Source organism: Carassius carassius, chromosome 11 (assembly GCF_963082965.1).
Source record: "Carassius carassius chromosome 11, fCarCar2.1, whole genome shotgun sequence".
Taxonomy (NCBI): Eukaryota; Metazoa; Chordata; class Actinopteri; order Cypriniformes; family Cyprinidae; genus Carassius; species Carassius carassius.
The window spans coordinates 29,939,631-29,960,827 of record NC_081765.1 but is presented as its reverse complement, the minus strand read 5'-3'; the positions used below and the strand labels follow the sequence as shown (position 1 = coordinate 29,960,827).

General features: G+C 37.5%; 1 protein-coding gene across 3 annotated transcripts in view; it reads left to right on the top strand.

Moving 5' to 3' along the window:
- hdac4 (histone deacetylase 4) overlaps window positions 1-21,197 on the top strand; it is a 223,863-nt gene that overhangs the window by 16,682 nt on the left and 185,984 nt on the right. For all 3 annotated transcript variants that reach the window (XM_059562488.1, XM_059562489.1, XM_059562487.1), the window contains exon 2: window positions 13,531-13,808. In XM_059562488.1, the coding sequence (XP_059418471.1) occupies window positions 13,787-13,808 (22 nt within the window). In that variant the 5' untranslated portion in view covers window positions 13,531-13,786. The remainder of the gene's footprint in view (window positions 1-13,530; window positions 13,809-21,197) is intronic.

Here is a 21,197-nt window from a genome sequence, read left to right as displayed (position 1 = left end):
GTAACATTGAGAATATCACTATATATTGTTGCAACACCTCCGCCACGACCAGTCTGACGGGGCTCATGCTTATAACAGTAGTTTGGTGGAGTAGACTCATTTAGACCAAAATAATCATTTGGTTTTAGCCAGGTTTCAGTCAAGCAGAGTACATCAAAACTATTTTCTGTGATCATTTCATTTACAATAACTGCTTTGGGTGTGAGTGATCTAATATTTATGAGCCCAAACTTAAAAAATTGTTTTTGTTCATTTACTTTACATTTTTCTGGTTTAATTACGATAAGATTTTTTCCAGATCCTACATTATATTTTGACCTCACTATTCGGGGAACAGACACAGTCTTAATAGTTTTTACAGCGCAAGTACTTTTATCATTTAAGTGGGTGGAACAAAACTCATCATAATACTTATTAGAGAATTGTCTTACTATCAGTGTTGGGGAGTAACTAGTTACATGTAACGGCGTTACGTAATTTAATTACAAAATTATTGTAACTGTAATTAGTTACAGTTACTACGAAAAAATGAGTAATTAAATTACAGTTACTTATGAAATTTTTAACGATTACAAAGGGGATTACATTTGAATATTTACACACATCCACATACAGATTTAACTGATTTCTTTCCCAAATTGCACTGACTATTCTGAGACATACCGCCCTAATCATTTCCGGGATGAGGAAATACAGTCTGGTTCGTAGAATCCAGTCATAAAAACTAAACGCGGACGAATATGCCACATTTTGGATGACTAAATCAAAAGTAGGTCAGTACACTTGAATCAAAACATGACATCGACTAGTGTCTGTGAATATGGAGCCCCAAAATGCAATATATGACTTGCACATTCTGCGTGTCTGTGGAGATCAGGCGCGGACTGGACACCGGGAGAACCGGGACAATTCCCGGTGTCATGGCAGCCGATTTTGCCCCACTATTTAATATCATTATTGTATAATTGCCTGCCGAATGTACTAAAGCGATCATTTGCGAATCCGCCATTTGATAATTAAATCTCTAATAAGTCATGAATTGTTATAAGTCATGACTCGCGCGCTCTCCGCGCCTCCGCCAAACGGTTTGGATCAGACTCAGAGTAATCAATGCGAGAGAGAGAGAGAGAGAGAGAGAGAGAGAGAGAGTGGACTGTTGAAGCGCACAGCTGGAGCAGAGAAGCAGAACTCCTGTTCAGGGTTTCAGGTCAGTTTCATCTGTAAAGATGCTTTTTTTGTCTTTGTTTTTTTATTTATTTAATCAAGCAGCAGCACGTTGCTCACCAGTCATCACTCAAAATACTATATAAAGGACATCATTATTATCAGTTGTAATGTTACAGTAGTAATTTATCTGAAAAAAATTCCGATTTTTTTATAGGTTTAGGGGGAGCTACGACAGACAACAACACAACCCTTACGAAAATTTACATTTTAATATTTAACTATAAATCCAGAGAAAATGGTTACTATTGTTTAAATGTGGTAACCAAAAATGTAAAATTATTTTACAAATGTATTTATTTAAAAATAAATACAAATCCATTTGCAAAAAAAACAAAAACATAACAAAGTTATTTTACTTTTATATAGGCTAATAGAAGCATGGTTAATTTTTGTAAGGGAAAAACATGACTCGTGTACAGTATTAGGATTTTTCTATAAAGATATTGTAGTATTGTAGAGTATTGTAAAGTATAGTTTTGTTCAATCTTGAGTATTAAGGTCACGAGAGAGATGGATAACAGGGCAAAATAAAGAGACTGAAGAGAAAAATGGAAGTGAAGGTGCAGTTCAGGAGAGAACTTTTAATTATTTTGCATGTCCCCAAATTAAAGATTAAAACCTTTTTTTATGTCAGGTCCATACAAAAAAATAGTTTTGTCCATGAATTTGTTTGTATGAGTTTGAATTTTTCAGATTTTTTTTCCCAGTCCGCCCCTCCTGTAAATTAATGGCAAAGACATGATTTCATTTACTACACATAGGCCTACTGAAGCTCGCAGTGTTTTCAACCTCTGCCATCTCAATATAGGAGTACACGAGCACATAAACACAATTTCTAGAACTGCTCTGTGTCACTTAATGTGCATTTTACTTATTTTGAGAAAACTATCATCATATACAAAGAGACAGCAGTTTAAAAAAAACACCAATGTTTCAGGAGTTTATTACACAGAATACGTCACATGCTTATTAGATAACTGTATTTAAGTTGATGTATATGCTTTTATTTATTATTCTTTAATTTTCACAAATTTAGAAAAGTAATCAAAAAGTACTCAAAGTAATTAATTACATTACTTTAATAAAGTAATTGAAAAAGTTACACTACTATTACATTTTAAACAGGGTAACTTGTAATCTGTAACCTATTACATTTCCAAAGTAACCTTCCCAACACTGCTTACTATTCACATGGAGCGAAGTGTCCTGGAGATGTTGTCAGAGAGCAGCTCCGCTCTGACTCTGCTGGGGTGTAATCCATCAGCGCGAAACAGCCTAGGACGCTCCCAGAAAAGATTCCAGTTATTAACAAATAGCAGTTTCTGTTCTTTACACCATGACAACAACCATTCATTTAAAGCAAAAAGTCTACTGAACCTTTCATGTCCTCGTCGATACGTGGGCAGTGGTCCTGACACGACGATCGTCGCCGCGGGCGTCATGCTGCGAACCGTCTCGATCAGGCTGCTGAAGTCGCAGCGTGGTGTCGTTAACCCCGGCGTGAAGCACGACCACTCTGGGGCTCTCGTTGGCCTTCAGGATCGCGGGTATCTGCGCAGAAACATCGAGAACACGAGCACCAGGCAAACAATGAGTGTGCACTTTACCTTCGGCTAACGTAGCACTTACGTGTCGGACGATGGAGTCTCCGATGATCACAGCGTCGCGTCCTGTCTCGCGGAGGGGAGCGAAGTGGTTCCGGATGGAGATGTCGAAGGCAGGAGGGGGAGAAGTCGTCGCCCGGGACCCGGCTCGCATCGCACAAAGATTATTCTTGAAAGATGGAGCAGTTCCCTCTTTGTCTGGAGAAGGCGTTGTTTATGGATCACAACCGGTAAGTGTATTTTTTATTTAAGTTGGTGCGTTTAACAGTTTCTGTAACTTATTACACAAAGGGCAACGCTGTTTAGCTTTGTTAACTAGATGTTAGGGCTGTGCAAAAAAACTAATGCGATTATCATGCGCATCTCGTCAGTAAAAACGCTCCTGTGATTAGAAGTACATCTCCAGCACATGCTCCTGCCCACTTGCTTCTCAAAACTAAACCGGCAGCCATATCACCCTGGAGCCCAAGACCGGTTTCCCACTGAAGCTAAGCAGGGCTGAGCCTGGTCAGTACCTGGATGGGAGACCTCCTGAGAAAACTAGGTTGCTGCTGGAAGAGGTGCTAGTGAGGCCAGTAGGGGGTGCTCACCCTGTGGTCTGTGTGGGTCCTAGTGCCCCAGTGTAGTGATGGGGACACTATACTGTCAACAAGCACCGTCCTTCGGATGAGACGTTAAACCGAGGTCCTGACTCTCTGTGGTCATTAAAAATCCCAGGAAGTCTTTCGAAAAGAGTAGAGGTGTGACCTCGGCATCCTGGCTAAATTCGCCCATTGGCCTCTGACCATCATGGCCTCCTAACAATCCCCATATCCGCTGATTGGCTTCATCACTCTGTCTCCTCTCCACCAGTAAGCTGGTGTGTGGTGGGTGTTCTGGCACACTATGGCTGCCGTTGCATCATCCAGGTGGATGCTGCACACTGGTGGTGGATGAGGAGAGACCCCCTGACAATGTAAGCGCTTTGAGTGCCTAGAAAAGCGCTATATAAATGTAATGAATTATTATTATTATTATTAGTCCAATCGCGTTTCCAGGAGGGCAGCCTGCGCTCAGTAGCTGTCGAATCACAACACAGGAACCGCTGGCACAATCAGAACTCGTGTTTCTGAAGGAGGGACTTTATAGAACAAGGAAGACATCAGCCCGTTTTTATGACAGTGAAAACAGCGTTATACAGATAGGTGAATTGTGTGAAAAATACTGTTATATTGCACATGTTATATTGCACACTGTAAACACAGTCAAAGCTTCAAAAAAGCGCAAAAAACGGGACATTTAAGGAACCTGAATCTGAATCAGAACCAGAATCATTACATTCTCATCCCTCCTTCGAACACACATTGATAAAATATATTAAAAATAGTTTTTTCTTAAGTTTAGTTGATTCTTTATCTCCTCTGAGAACTGAGAAACTAAAAAAAAAAAAAGTCATTAAGAAACCTGAATCTGAATCAGAACCAGAATCATTAAATTCTCATTCCTTCTTCAAATATGCATTTATAAAACTATTATTAATAGTCATTTCTTCAGGTGTACACTTTACCTACAACCCGTTGCACAAATATGTAATTGTTGCACAAGTCTCCGCCCATGCTTTCTCACATTTATCATTTGCTCGAGATCTTTATCCTGTGTGTCCGTGCACGTCCACTTTCGCTCTATGTTTGTTACGCTCATGGGGCGGGAATGCCGCCATGTGAGACATGTGATGACAGCAAGTGCAAAAGACTGCCGGAGGAGCTGGAACTAAACTCCCTCCAGTACATGTAATCCACGCCACCTGGCCCCAGTGAGAAGCCATACTTACTTTGAGAGGAAAGCTGGAAAATCAGACGTCCCGTAAAGATTATGTGCGGTTCTGCAGAGATGTGCTTTTATAAAACAAACAGATTAATGGAGTATCATGCTTCGCTTCATTCTGGGGCCTGTGATGCAAGACCTTTTCCTGGTGTGTGTGGAAAAATTCACGTCAGCTTTGGGAGTTGCTAAGATTAAATCACATTTTCTTGGCACGTTTAATTGGGATCGAGTACTTGCAGTCGCGTTTTTATTTGTGATTTTTGAGGGCATAGATGTGTGGTTTGGAGTTGTCTTGTGTAAATGTAAACCAAGCATGCCCTTGAGTGCTGAGGGTGTGATGGTTTCCCTCATCACAGCTGGTGTTTCCAATGGGTCTGACTGAATTTAGAACGGCACTAAAGTAAAATATGTGCACATCCCAATTATTCATATGCTGTGTGATACATTTTCCGAATTTATTGTGGTATTATTTGCTCGCATATGAATCTCATCCATCCACTTATTGATTACTTGTGGCTGAAGTCAAAGTTAAATTAAAAAATGTTTATTCTTTAATGCATCCGCCTGGTCTACTAAAAATGTACGTTTGGTTTAAACCCTGACTTTATCTTTAACTTTAATTTTTGCATGACATCATCATAACTTCCATTCTCTCATTCAAACTGCTCGACTTCCCAATAATGGAGAATTATTAAATCAATCCAGGCTTTTTTTTGTATACACTATGGAATAAATGACCACCATTTAAATGTAAAATAAATAAATATGTATACAGTATATATCTCATCGTTTCCACAAAAATATTAAGCAGCACAACTGTTTTCAGCAATGGTAATAATAAGAAATAATTTTCTTTTTTTTGACCAGATTAGCAATCAGAATGATTTCTGAAAGATCACTGAAGATTGGAGTAATGGCTGTTGAAAATTCAGCTTTGGATCACAAGAATAACTTACATTTTAAAATATATTGAAATGGTTATTTTAAATTGTAATAATATTTAAAAATATTACTGATTTTACTGTTTTTTTTTTGTCTCGTTAGCATAAAAGACTTCCTTCAAAATAATTTTTCAAAAAATGTTACAACCCCAAAATTTTTACATAGATTTTAAGATACCTTGTGAATCCTATTTTTAATTTCATAATAACTACTGATAACAGCTTTCCACATTGAGTTTGTTGAGCATTTTATGTCTTTAGTTTTAGGTGTGCCTATTTTTATTATGGGTAAAAAATACTATTATATTTTTGGGTTAAACTATTGCACTGGTACTGTAGATACTTGCAATCATATTTTTTCTATTTATGTTTGCATCATTTCCTACGGTTCAATTATAGTCTGATTCACAATGAAAGACTCTTATGAATAGGTCAACCTGCCTCATGAATCAGTCTAATATTAATTCACTCGCAGGTTTAGAGTTCTTGTCTCTCGTTTTATTAAAATAAGTCATTATTTTCATCCTGTGCTACTCAGTATGAACTAGAGTACTGTTGTTAGGCATGTGTATTTTGTTTAGTGCATAGTTGGGCCTAGTTATTGTGACATGGGATTACTTGTAATGAATTGTTAAGGTCCTGAAATGGGGCATTTTCTCTGATTCCTGTCTCTGTTAGCATTACCCAGCCCTACTTGTCAGAAACATGGTGTTGGAGTAAACCCACCCTCATAGACTGATAGTCATTTTCCTTTACTCTAGGCCTCATTGCTCTTGGAACAGCTGATTTTTATGGTTATATAACATGGCTAAGCTGTGATGTCCTGCTGTGTGTTAGACTGCTCCAGATACTGTTGTTATGCTGACAGACAGGTTCCTTTGTTCCAGGTGGACATAAGGAGAAATGTACACAGCTGCGTTATGTCTGCTTGATGTGATTGTTATTGTCAGTTCTGTTGAGCTTTGTGACAGCAAATATGGCAGGCTGGGAGGGAATGTGTCACCGTGGCAGATTGTTAAAGGGTGGTTTACACCCGCCCCGCTGCGTGTCAAACATGTGTCACGGCGTCCTTCTGCTCTGGCCTTTGTCACGTATGTATACTGAGCAGGAAAAGCCCACTTGAGTGACGTGCACTTCAGATCTGGCTCGGATACACAACCTAGTGTGCTACCTACGTAGGGACCATTGGCATTCCCGTTAGAGCCCGACCGATATGGATTTTTGGGGGGCGATGCCGATATTAACTCAAAGAGCCGATTTATAAGCCGATATTTTGATTTTAAAAGTAATCTGGATATTAGACCCATTTCCTATAAACTGCACTTACACAACATTCAATAGCAAAATATCTGCCTGTTCTGTGTATGTGGGCTGTATAAACCATTTTCCAGAATGGACTATGTTAAAAAAAAAAGCCTTGGATTACAGTCTCAATGACTAAACAATTGCACATCGAAAGTATATATTTTTTGATGATCAAAAAACAGTCTGGTTTTAAACATTTAACACTTTTACTTTCTTCCAGTTGAAGCTGGTTTTAACAGTCTGTGTGTTTACTGTAAATAAATTATAATACTAAAGTTAAAGTATTTGCAGAAGTAGTCCCACACTTTGCTGCTACAGCATTCACCTTTTTCAGCCATCTGTAGGCAGAAAGAGAGACAGAGAAAGAATAAGCATGTGTATTAATAATATCACCATGTAAAATTACTCATGTCATCATTAGAATTATAATAATAATAAACTGGGATCTCCTACATAGGCAAAAATGAGAAATATATATATTTTTTTATTTGTCAAGCAATAGGTATTACCTACTTATATTTAACAATATTATTTCAACATTTTCCTGTTATGTCTGTAAAGCTGCTTTGAAACAATATGTAAAAAAAAAAAAAAAAAGCGCTTGTTCAGCTCACATTTATTTACATGTCCCCTCTGGTTTAATCATTTCTGACGCACCTACTGTAGTTACTGTAACTACACTATATTTGCTCTCACAGAACATCGTCTGCCCTACTATTACCGGAAGATTACGGAATCAATTCGAAGTTGAATAGTTAACGTTAGTGTCATGAACACACCGCTGTCAATTTTGAGAAGAACCACCTTCAAACAAGTTAATAGCAAGCATTTAAGGGGCCTGCTAAAAAGGAAGCTATTAGCGTTAGAGTAACGTAACCAGCCTGAATTCACCAAATTGTTCTCTGGACCTGAGGGTAGCCTCTTCTTCCTTGCTTCTCTCTTAATTCTCATCAGCAGGACTAGCGCTATCGCTCGCTTCTTACAACGGGACAGATACATGTTTGCTGCTGACCGAAAGGAGGAGGAACAGACTATGAAAGAGCTCCCGCTAAACGTTTTTAAAACTCCGCCTATGCCATAGCGCAGCGCAAATCGCGTTGTATCTGAAGGGCAACGCTGAACCCAGCGGCAAGCGCCGTGCATACCGCGTCCTGTGTGAAAGGCCCAATTACGCGGTCATTATGTGGGAAACACACTGCAATAGAATAAGAATAAGTTAAACGCTAACGTTATAGTTTGACCTCCTATTAACGTTCGCGCTCTTCCACTGATAAAAATGGTATTAGCTTTGTGGCTAATCTAATATAGCAATGCATTAGCGGCTGTAAGTGATGTTACAGAATATTTAGAAGTGATAATGATAGGATCGTTAGCTAGAACTACCACACAGTTTTTATATACAGGGTATGAACTAAATCTACAATCATTTCACATGACGAACGACAGACTCACCGTCAAAACAGTTGATCGCTTTCTTCTGTAGTGGACTTCTGGCACTGTTGTTAACTCTGGAGCTGCAGAGCTCCCTCTGGTGGGCACACTATGCAACACTCATAACATGAGTGAAGCATGAGACTCTGTTTCTCATGTTTCATCGGTCGTTATAAATGCCGATGCCGATTTAAATGCAATTAGCTTATAACGGCCGATAATATCGGCCGGCCGATATATCGGTCGGGCAATATATCGGTCGGGCTCTAATTCCCGTTGACTAAATGCTAAGACATTGCATGTTTCACATAGAAGCCAATCCCAAAATGCATTGTGACCAAAAGAAAAAAAAAAATACATTCAAGCTGGCGGATATAGAGAGAGAAAGTTGGTTATATGAAAATAAACATAACACAATTCAACGCTATTGAAATTTATTGCAAGTGAATCCCTGCAAAAGCTCTATTTGGATGGCAGACAGAGTTGCTATGTAGATAGTTTTTTAAAAGCATTCATTTATGAGATTTCATTTAATTTTTGTTATAAATATATTCAAGGTGTGGGACAAAGTGAGAGAAATGTCGAATATAAATATTTAAATGCAATCAATACAATACTAATCGAATTAAAATAGTCTATTGTTGTTGTATTTTACAACCCGAATTCCGGAAAAGTTGGGACGTTTTTTTAATTTTAATAAAATGAAAACTAAAAGACTTTCAAATCACATGAGCCAATATTTTATTCACAATAGAACATAGATAACGTAGCAAATGTTTAAACTGAGAAAGTTTACAATTTTATGCACAAAATGAGCATTTCAATTTTGATTTCTGCTACAGGTCTCAAAATAGTTGGGACGGGGCATGTTTACCATGGTGTAGCATCTCCTTTTCTTTTCAAAACAGTTTGAAGACGTCTGGGCATTGAGGCTATGAGTTGCTGGAGTTTTGCTGTTGGAATTTGGTCCCATTCTTGCCTTATATAGATTTCCAGCTGCTGAAGAGTTCGTGGTCGTCTTTGACATATTTTTCGTTTAATGATGCGCCAAATGTTCTCTATAGGTGAAAGATCTGGACTGCAGGCAGGCCAGGTTAGCACCCGGACTCTTCTATGACGAAGCCATGCTGTTGTTATAGCTGCAGTATGTGGTTTTGCATTGTCCTGCTGAAATAAACAAGGCCTTCCCTGAAATAGACGTTGTTTGGAGGGAAGCATATGTTGCTCTAAAACCTTTATATACCTTTCAGCATTCACAGAGCCTTCCAAAACATGCAAGCTGCCCATACCGTATGCACTTATGCACCCCCATACCATCAGAGATGCTGGCTTTTGAACTGAACGCTGATAACATGCTGGAAGGTCTCCCTCCTCTTTAGCCCGGAGGACACGGCGTCCGTGATTTCCAACAAGAATGTCAAATTTGGACTCGTCTGACCATAAAACACTATTCCACTTTGAAATAGTCCATTTTAAATGAGCCTTGGCCCACAGGACACGACGGCGCTTCTGGACCATGTTCACATATGGCTTCCTTTTTGCATGATAGAGCTTTAGTTGGCATCTGCTGATGGCACGGCGGATTGTGTTTACCGACAGTGGTTTCTGAAAGTATTCCTGGGCCCATTTAGTAATGTCATTGACACAATCATGCCGATGAGTGATGCAGTGTCGTCTGAGAGCCCGAAGACCACGGGCATCCAATAAAGGTCTCCGGCCTTGTCCCTTACGCACAGAGATTTCTCCAGTTTCTCTGAATCTTTTGATGATGTTATGCACTGTAGATGATGAGATTTGCAAAGCCTTTGCAATTTGACGTTCAGGAACATTGTTTTTAAAGTTTTCCACAATTTTTTTACGCAGTCTTTCACAGATTGGAGAGCCTCTGCCCATCTTTACTTCTGAGAGACTCTGCTTCTCTAAGACAAAGCTTTTATAGCTAATCATGTTACAGACCTGATATCAATTAACTTAATTAATCACTAGATGTTCTCCCAGCTGAATCTTTTCAAAACTGCTTGCTTTTTTAGCCATTTGTTGCCCCTGTGCCAACTTTTTTGAGACCTGTAGCAGGCATTGAATTTTAAATGAGCTAATTAAGTGGATAAAAGTGTAAAATTTCTCAGTTTAAACATTTGCTACGTTATCTATGTTCTGTTGTGAATAAAATATTGGCTCATGTGATTTGAAATTCCTTTAGTTTTCATTTTATTAAAATTTAAAAAACGTCCCAACTTTTCCGGAATTCGGGTTGTAGTATTTATGTGCTATGAAAGTATTTTTATACTTTGACTTCGTCAAAGTTTAAAAATCAAAGTCGATTCAAAGTCGTACAAAACTTTGTAGTTTTAAGTTTTAGTAATTTTGTTATTAGCTTTATTAATTTTTATTAGGGATGCACCGGTTGACCGGGCCATTAATCGGAACCAGACGGTTTTTGGTCTTTTTTCGGCCAATTTTTTTCCGGAAGTGTGCACAGACCATATTGTAATCATTCGCTATCATTTGTGTGGAAGTATTTCAAAATCTGTGCGCAGGACACGGGCAGCCATTCAGCGCTGGAAGTGCACAGCTACACGTCTGAGGCACAGATAGCAGGAAGCGAACAGCCGACTGCACAAAATAACCCTTTCCTGCGCTCACTGAAGCTGTGCAAGCGTACTGTACCTGTCCGAGCCCTGCACAAGCGTAGACAATGCAGGGACAAAACTGAAATCCTTTTTTTTTTTTTTTTTTCTTTTTACGTAGAACTTGCATACATGTTTGAAAAGCCAGAAGTAAACGTCAGTTCTGCATAGGATGATTATTTTTATTTTACGTTAAAATTACATCGACTTAATTTGATTTAAAAATCACTTGCTGTAGCACACTGAAAAAAAGTTTCATTCATCCAATTAAAGAATTTTAGGGTAATGATTCACATCTATATATATATATATATATATATATATATATATATATATATATATATATATATATATATATATATATTATGTATGTATGTATGTATGTATATATGTATATATATATATGTGAATCATTAATCATTATTATTCATTGGCTCAAGTAAAATTCCCCTAATCATTACCCTGTGTTTGCACCAACATTATTTGATTTTGACATTTTGGAATAATTTATTCAAATAGCATAATTTTATTTAGTCTCACTGGTAAAGACCTTTTTTAAATGTAAAACCAAATTTAAAAACTAAAACAAATACTGAATGCTGATTAAGAAACCTCTTATTGAATGTGTGTTGATTGTGTTGTTTGGACTGAAGAACTATGCAGTTGTTGCCTTTAATTTCACATCGTTACAGTTAGTCTTTTAATTTAAGGCCAGTTCTATGTAGTTTCAACCCAATTCAAAAACAAAAGCTAAATGCTGATGTCTGTACCATCTATGTTTGTATTGAATGTAGGCTATTTACTGTACAGTTACTGCCGTTAATTTCAGATGGTTATGGTTATTGTTTTCAATAGCCAAAAGCCAGTTTGGCCTATTAAATATCTTGTTTATGCATACTTTCCTTCTTTTTTGTTTGCTGCTTAAAGAAAAAAAAAATCGGTATCGGAATCGGACAGTTTGCTTGTAAAAAATCGGTATCTGAATCGGCCAAGAAAAATCATGATCGTGCATGCCTAAATTTTATTTTAGCATTTTTCTAATTATCTTTATTTTTATTGAAGTTTTAGTCATTTTGGTACTTCTTTTAGTTGCCGAGGCAGTATTTAAATGTTTTTTTTTTTTTTTTTTACATTTTTTATCTATTCATACTTTATTTCAACTATAATTTAATTAACACATTTTTAAATTATTAAACAAGAGTTTAGTTATCAATAACTACACTGTAAATAAAAACATTCGTTTTTACACAACATTTGTGTGTGCTATGTATATATAGGCTTGGAGTAGGGCTGGGCGATATACAAAAAAAAATGATATCTCGATATTGTCAAATTTTTTACGATATTCGATATATATCTCGATATGTTTGCATTTAAATAATAAAAAATAAAACATGATTTTCTTTTGCCCATAAAAAAAACAAAAAAACATTGATTAAACAGCTAATTTTAAGCAGTTAAAAAATCTAGACCAAGAGATCACTTACTGCTTTTAATTAATGAATACATGTAGGCCTATTTGTAACTGAAGCAGTGCAAATTAAGTAACAGTTACAGAAAGTGCATTCTGTCAACTTTTTAGTGCATGCAATTCACAATTTAAACTATGCAACTGGGATAAGTATTTTATTTTAATTTTTTAACAAGTTTTTAAGCTAAGAACACAAGTCTGTCAACTGTCTGTGGTTTTAAGAGAAGCTCTGTGGCATGAAACTATGTTCCTACTGACACTAAAAACCCTCTTAGATGGGGAGCTAGTTGCTGAAGCACATAGCTATTTCTTCTATAAATATATATAAATGAATACCAAAGACTTTTGCATTTTCTCTGTCTATATTATGGAAACTGGTAAACATATCAGTGAAATTCCCCAATAGTAATTCCAAATGGCCATAGCCTATGTTTCTCTATTCAAACATCAGCGGTCGAGTAAGTGCATTTATTTTGCGATCACAAATGCAAACAATACAGTTGAGATCTCACGAAAGAACACAGACCGGCTGAACGACGCTTTCATTAGATCGCTCAATTCCAGCTTGTTAGTGTTTTCAGATTATCGTCGGCGGCTCTTCCGCAATGAGGAGTGAGCACGTACGCGTGGTTGCCAGATTGCTTAAAATAAGCAAACACCGGGCAGAAAATGTATCCTTGGAACAGTGGAGCTCTGATTGGGAGATTTAAACTCTTGTTATCTGGCAACCGCTATCATTACAGCTCTCGTAGTAGAGGGGCGTAGAGCAGTCAGCAGTTACAGGTTCCTTTTTTGGACATTCGGCGCGTTCTTTTGGGAAAGTATGCTTGAATTTGAAATATTCGATATTCCCGATATATTCAAATTGTACATCGTCGTCAAAATTATTCCGATAGTATCGCTAATATTCGATATATCGCCCAGCCCTAGCTTGGAGTATTGTGTGAATTGTTCAGCAACAAAGATAGTCTTCTAGTATGCTTTTCATATGTAGTGATATTTATATGTAGAGTGTTCCAATTCCAAACTGCTTGCTTGAGAGGTTGCACTTCAGTTCAAGATGCTGCCTATGTAGAAACAGCTGTTATGTAATATCTTTTTTGTTGTTGCTCTTTTGACAGTTCAATCTTATCAAGCAAAGAGGAACTGACACACAGTGCTGGATTACAGCCAGAGGGGGCGCTATGAGCCTCTAAGATCATCCGTTCTTTCCTGTCCCGTGCCTCTTTTGACTCGTCTTCCCAATCAACTGTGGATGGTGACCAGCCAACAAGCCCCAGAGGAGCCTTGAGGTGTTTCTCACATCTTCATCTGCCAGGACACACTGCTCTTATTATCAACCCAGTCACTTCAGAGAAAGCGGCCACCGTCGCCACAATGAGTTCCCACAGTCGCCCAGGTAAGAGCTCTCTGTGGCCCTTCAGTGCTTTTCATCTTGGGTTACTCCACTCTGAACGAGATAAACAATGTTACTGATATGTGCCATTACAAACTAGTTTCTCTCTGTAAAGGAGGATAGTGTTTCTCTGCTACAGGAATAGCACGTGATTGGGCTTCGGGGGTTGAGTATTAGCCTTGAGATGCCAGAAAAGGCTTTTGAGCAGCTTTTTGATTCACACTCAAATATCTGTCCCCTCGATTCTGCCAAGGCCGCCTTGTCCAACTGTCAGCTCGAGGAGGAGTTTGATTATTCTTGGAAAAAATTGTAAACTGTGCTGTTTCTCACTGCCTTCCTCTCTTCCTTTATCTTTCCTCTTCTCTCTTTCTGCTTATATTTTCCCTTTTGTGTTCACAGAGGAAAAGGTCATAAGAGTTTCAGATGCTTTTTTTTTTTCATCGAATCGTCTGCTGGACAGATGAGCTCTCAATAGTCTGATTCATTCTGTGAGCTGCCGTTGGGTTAGTAAAGCAATGAGCCATGAGTGGTCAGTTACAGGAATTTTACCATGTGTAAGTGATGTTATTAACCTAAAACCACCTTAGCTGTGGTAAAATCACTGTGACGCAACTGGCTTATTGCTTTTATAAAATGCCGTTGAGCAACACCAGAGATTTACATTCATTAAAGGGAAAGGTTACCCAAAAATGAAAATGTGCTTATCTGCTTACCTCCAGGGCATCCAGGGCATGACTTTGTTTTTTCAGTAGAAGACAAACCAAGATTTTTAACTCAAGGCATTGCAGTTTATTACTCTTATAATGTAAGTGGATGGGAATCACAGCTAAAACATACACTAAAACTAAAAGGAAAAAAAATAACACAAAAAAAACCAAATTAAACCCTGCGGCTCTTGATGATATATTGATGTGTAAAGACAAAACGATGGGTTTGTGCAAGAAACTGAACAGTATTTATATTGTTTTTACCTCTGATTCACGCACTGTCTGAACTGTTAGAACTCTCCTGAGCGTGTGGTGCCGTCTTCTTCTTGCTTTACGGTGGATGGCAGACTTATAAGTGCATTACCGACACCTATCTCTCAAGTAGACCATTGACACTCCTAATTGAGATTACAGATAGTGTCAATGGTACTTTTGAGAGAACTGGAAATATGGAAATATTGAGAGGCTTTCTTCTAAGTATGAATGTTTTATGTAGTGGTGTTGACAGCAGCGTTTTGCTCTGCAAGAGTAGATCACAGAAACAACACTCATTAGCCAATCATCTCTGTCCTGATCTGAAAGATTTAGTCTTTGGTGGTCTGTTTTGCTAATGCTGGGTTGATACTCTCAGAGCTGGAATGGAGATTTGGAGGCCTGATGTCACCTCTCACACATCCCGTCCGCTAATCCGCTTTGGGTCCGAAAGAGCAATTTCAGCCCGGGATCACCAGCATCAATCTAATCCGGTGTTTCTCATCAGAAGAGGTCATTCTCTGATCTCTCTCTCTCTCTGCATTTTCTTCCACATCACATTCCTTCAGCATCTGTTGACATTACCCAGTGTGCCCCTCCTTCACATCTGCACAGAGAAACACAGTATTTGGACACTACTTGTCCAAAACTTGGTGATTTTCAGAAGCAAAATGGGTCTGTAAAGCACAATATTAGTGATTGTGAAACCCATTACACATACCTGGAATCAGGTTGATTGTTGACAATAAAATGGTGAAAAGGCCCATAGGTTACACCCAAAGAGACACTCAAGCCATATCTAGAGACCAGAACATCTTTGAGAATTCAGGAATGGCTCTTCTGGACAGTAAGCAACCATAATGCACTTGGGATCCACTTACAACATTTTAGTAACCACATAGTAATGTGCTAGAAACATCTCAGAACACTTAAGCAACAATATTGCAAAAAAAGGAAAAAACAGCAGACCATAGCAGCACACTAGAAATGTGTTGTGGAATTTATTTTAAAATAATCTTTTTGACTTGTTTTGTTGGCTTTTGGATGAAATGGGGTTTGTTTGAAGCTGATTGTAGTCATTTGTTTGTGTGTGTTTGCAAACACAGACTCCAGTGATTTTTCTAATGGGTTGTTGGGGTTTTCTGGCTCTTTGCACCACGCAGGGTGGTGCCGCAGTGCTTTGGCTGGCAGCCATTTTGAAAGTTACAGAATATTCTACGAATATTCAAATGTGCCTATAAGTGTGTGTGTGTGTATATATATACACTATCATCTTTTTGTCAATTGATTAATGTCAATCTGACAATGTGGTACACATTTTAGCTTTCAAATGTTACCCAAATACATTTACATTTACATTTATTCATTTAGCTGACGCTTTTATCCAAAGCGATGTACAATTGCTATATATGTCAGAGGTCACATGCCTCTGGAGCAACTAGGGGTTAAGTGTCTTGCTCAGGGACACATTGGTATCTCACAGTGGATTCGAATCCGGGTCTCTCACACCAAAGGCATGTGCCTTATCCACTGCACCAACAAATATGAATTTAAATACAATTATTGTTTGTGGTGAGGAAAGTGGAAATGTGGGCATGTTGAAAAAAATATATAATCTCTTTGATCTCCTTGTGGAAATCACCCTAAGAAAGTCTTGCTTTTGCCATGCAGTTTTGGTCCTCATATTAGGCTGGTATGGAAGTATGATAACATTGAACAAATGACATTCTTAATCTTTTAAAGAAATGTAAACAAACTTTTGTGTTTGTGCATATGCTTTTTTGTAGCAGTCAGATTCTTAATCGTCGTTTACAATGAATCTTCTCTAATTCATTCAGGTCTCATCACACAAACTCTTGGCCTGATTTGGTGCAGCAGTGTATTTCTCCACTGAATAAACCTTTTTCTCCCAGCTATCCCATTCCAAGGCATTTGTGAACACTTGCGTTCTGTCCAGGAGCTTGGGCCATTGAAAGCAGCTGTTTGACTGTCAGCTTGCTGCCCTAGTCCCAGGAGCCACATGAAAAGCAACGGCTGATTTGCCAGAAACGATGAATATCGGTCTAGCGCTATGGGCTCATCCCTGGTCTCGTTTTTTTTTCAGTACCTCAGAAGCTTTTGCCTGAGGCTCAGCAATCTCATCGGCCCTCCGTGCATTTGAAGGTGGACAGCTTGATGTGCTTTCATTTCTCTCCAGACCTTCTGGATTGGCAAACATCTTTTTGATCCAGCCATATCAAAGTTCAGAGTTTCTTTTGGGAATATCAGCCCTTTCCATTCTTTTGCGACTCTGTGTGTTGGAGTCCATTGTTTAAAATATTTTTTGGTTTTCTTTGTACCCACAGTTGCATGGGCTGCCCAGTTTAGCCCGGCAGGCTGACGTCAGGGCTGCTACTGCTCCAAACAACTGGCACTAATGGCGTGTTGGCCCCAGGGCAGGCGGATGGGGAACACAACTCGATCCAGATGCAAACACCAGTGCACCGAGCTTCCCTACAGCAGACTCGTAATCGCAGTCTGTCACTGTTTTTAGCTGGACTGTGCAGCGTCAAACCTGCCTGCTCCTTATTCAGTCTGCTTATGCATTATACAATCTTAACTCCTATCCCCACCAGCATTTTTAAAAAAGTTGCCAGCCATCTCCAGTGATTTTGATGAGTTTCACTCAGATTTGATGGATTCCAGAATATTTTGCTATATGAATATTTGAATATGCAATACAGCAGAATATACATCAGAGCCTCTACTTTTAAACATACAAATCTTTTTTTTTTAGCTTGAAGCATTCTTTTTTTTTATCAGCACTTGAATATAGTTAGGTTTCATAAAAAATGCATAGCTGACTCAGAAGCGCCAGATTGTCTTAGCAAAGTCAGAATGACCTCCTCTCCAGGTTCACGAAACGGTTGTCCATAACATGCATTGCTGTTCTGTTGTAAGTAAACTTAAATATTCCTAAATGTATCTACTTTCGGAAGGCCAAATAAAGTGCTTTTGTTTTTGCCTAGATGCACACAGCATCTCCCTGACAAAAAAATATCTCTTTGAATTTGAGAATTTTAATCTTTGCAACCAGGGCTCCAAACTCTGACTAAAACGGTCGCATTTGCTATGTTCACGTATAAAAGTGAGACGATGTGCATCGAACGGGAGACAAAAGTGAGTTTTAGTGGAAAAATAGTTTCAAACAGTTCTCTTCTTTGCAGGCGCAATCGCTTAAGCGCCTCAGTTCATTTAATCCCATTTAATCTTTCTCTTTACTACTATAGTACATAATGAACATGAATTAACATCAAAAGGTAGGCTATTTTATAAAAGGACCTACAGTACAACTTACTTATTGCAACATAATAGGCTAATAGTCTACATTTACCTCAGAATAAACATTCAGTGTCCATAAGCTCAGTCAGCTAGAAAAATAACTATAAAGAGGAGCATTTTGCTATGTTTATGCACGATTGCATTGAAATATTTTTACTCCTCTTATAAAATTACCTTTTACTAATTAAGAAAAACAGACTGAAAGTGTAAAAGACATACAACTCTTAAAAATAAAGGTGCTAAAGAAGGTTCTTCTCAATTTTTCTTTTACATTTAAAAAAAAAATTCACTGTATTTTAAAATAAAATATTAAATAAAAGCTCAATTTTCAGCATAATTACTCCTGTTTTCAGTCTCACACGATTCTTCAGAAATCATTCTAATATGCGGATTTGCTGCTCAAGAAGCATTTTTTTTATTATTAGTGTTGAAAACAGTAACCCTCTACATTGAAAGTAAATCACTCTGGCGACTAAATGATGTCTAATATTAGGCAGTGGCTTATAAATTCTCACATTTTACTCGCCAGTGTGTGAGTTGGAGGCAAAGTATAAATTTAGCACAGATATATTTTCACTCAACCGAACACTCTCTGACTGAGCGCTATAGTTTCACTCTCCTTCAACTGATCTGTGATATTTTTCAGTTCATCTGAATGGACGCAAAAGCGCACCTATTTGACTTTAACATAAACTCTAGTGTAAAGGAGCGCACCCTGTCGTCTCTTTCTCTCACACATACGCAGAAAGAGAGAGAGAGAGAGAATTGACGCGCTACATGTAAACGATATTCTTTGTTGTATTTTCTTGTCAAAATAACGGCATTCCTTTGGAAATCCTCAGTTTAAGAACTGCCGGGTTTTCCGCTATTGGGCGGGGCTAATGCGCAAACGACAATCTCATTGACTGGCGCTCACCTGTTGTCGTCCCTGTTTTGATTTCAGCAAATCAGTTCGAGCGAACGCACAAAACCTGATTAATATTCATGAATCCAGCAGCTTATTCATCCTTAGTAAATATTATAGTGTTCTTATTAGTATATTCGTATCATTATTATCTTATCAGTATTTTTCTTATTTTATATATATATATATATATATGTATGTATGTATATGTATGTATGTATGTATATGTATGTATGTATGTATATGTATGTATGTATATGTATATGTATATGTATATGTATGTATATGTATGTATATGTATGTATATGTATGTATATGTATGTATTTAAATGTATATGTATGTATATGTATATGTATATATATGTATGTATATATATATGTATATGTATATGTATATATATGTATATATGTATGTATATATGTATATATGTATGTATATATGTATGTCTGGCGAGTAAACTAAAAAAATGACTAGCCAATGGTGATTCAATTGCCAAGGTGTCCGTAAAGGGTTGAACAGTTCAATATTTTATATAGTTCAACAAATATTGCTCCTTAATATTTTCCTCAGGATTGTTTGCTGAAGAGAAAGTGCAAAAGAAAAGCATGTTTTTGAAATAGAAACCTTTTGTAACATTATAAATGTTTACCTTCACTGTTGAATTATTTAATGTGTCACAGTTGAACAAAAAGATTAATTTAAAAGAAAACTGTTGCGCGCTAGTGTATAAACATTTGGAATCTGCAGTCAGATTGATTGAATTGATTCAGATTGATGGAGGTTCATGCTTGTAAACGTGTCACTGATTGTTTTTTTTCTTGTTTTCTTTGCTTTCTTGCTAACATTCAAGTTTTCGATTTAAAACGAGAAGGTGGAAAATATGTCCTGTTGTTTATGAGAGGAGGACAGATTTACATGGTTCATAATGTGTTTTTTTGTAAAATGTGAGTACACAGTACAGTGATGGATTCATGTTTTCCTTGAAAATGTTATGTGGCATCACTGATTCCTACAATGTTGGATTCCACTGGCCTGATGGGATGCTTGTCATATGTTTTATTTAGTGGCCTACAAACATTACCACGGATGCACAATAATAAAATAGTGGGTAAAATATTTCTGCTGTTGCTATGTATTTATTATTTTTCTTTTTTTGAGCTGACATTTTGTTGGGTGGCTTCATTTGGTCTAATCCCGCGGTCGTTGTTTGAACTATATAACCAATTCGTGCTGGAGCTGCTATCCTGTTTCAGAGTTTAATCATGATATTTGAGTGCTTTTACGTCTCATTATGTGTAATTATCTCCTTCTCGGCATTCAGAGGGCAGGTTTTTCAGGGAACATTTCTTTCCACCATAAAACCCAAACTATTTCTCCATGACTTCCAGTCAGTGTGTCCATTCATTAAATAACCTTCTGCTATAGGAGTTTTTATTAAAAAAATTTTTTAAGGCTGGTTAAGTTGATGGTAATAAGAGAAAACGGCCAGGTCATGACCATGTGTGGTAATCTGAATATTGTTAAAAGTAGCAGGCATGTACTTCTGGCCAATGGATCTGTTGAATCATATTGTGTTTCTGAGTGTATTAGAGATAAACCACAGAACTGATATTGCATTTTTTTATATATATATTTATATATATATTTTAAACAATTCATATCGGTCTTGTATGTTGGTTATCAACTTTATATTGCTCATAGAATAATTACACAGAATGTAATTTTTTCTACTGTAAGATGTGAATGTGCAGATAAAAAAAAAATATCACTTACTAACGCGCATTTAGTTTGCAGTGGCCAACCCCAATATTTAAAGAGCGGGATGACTGATATTATACCTATATATTCTATAGGCTTACAATCAGGCATACACATAATAATTACATTTTTCTTAGATAAATGGATTTACTTTAATCTGGCCAAATGTTGGCCCATATGTCTCTAGAGTGCATCTTAAGTGTGGTTGTGCAATTGCAATATAGATCCGAGCAACTGCATTATGTAAGTTGTTTTCATGTTTCATGTTTTTTCAGTCATAGTTTTGCGTCATACCTTGAATTTTGTAGAGAGTTTTACCCCTTAAATAATATCTTAATAAGCTTTTTCTTACGTTAGATCATCACTAGGGATCCCATGCTCTGGGAGTGGTCTTTCATCACCAAAACTATTTTTATCTGGTTTCTCACTGAAACGAGAACGTTAACCAC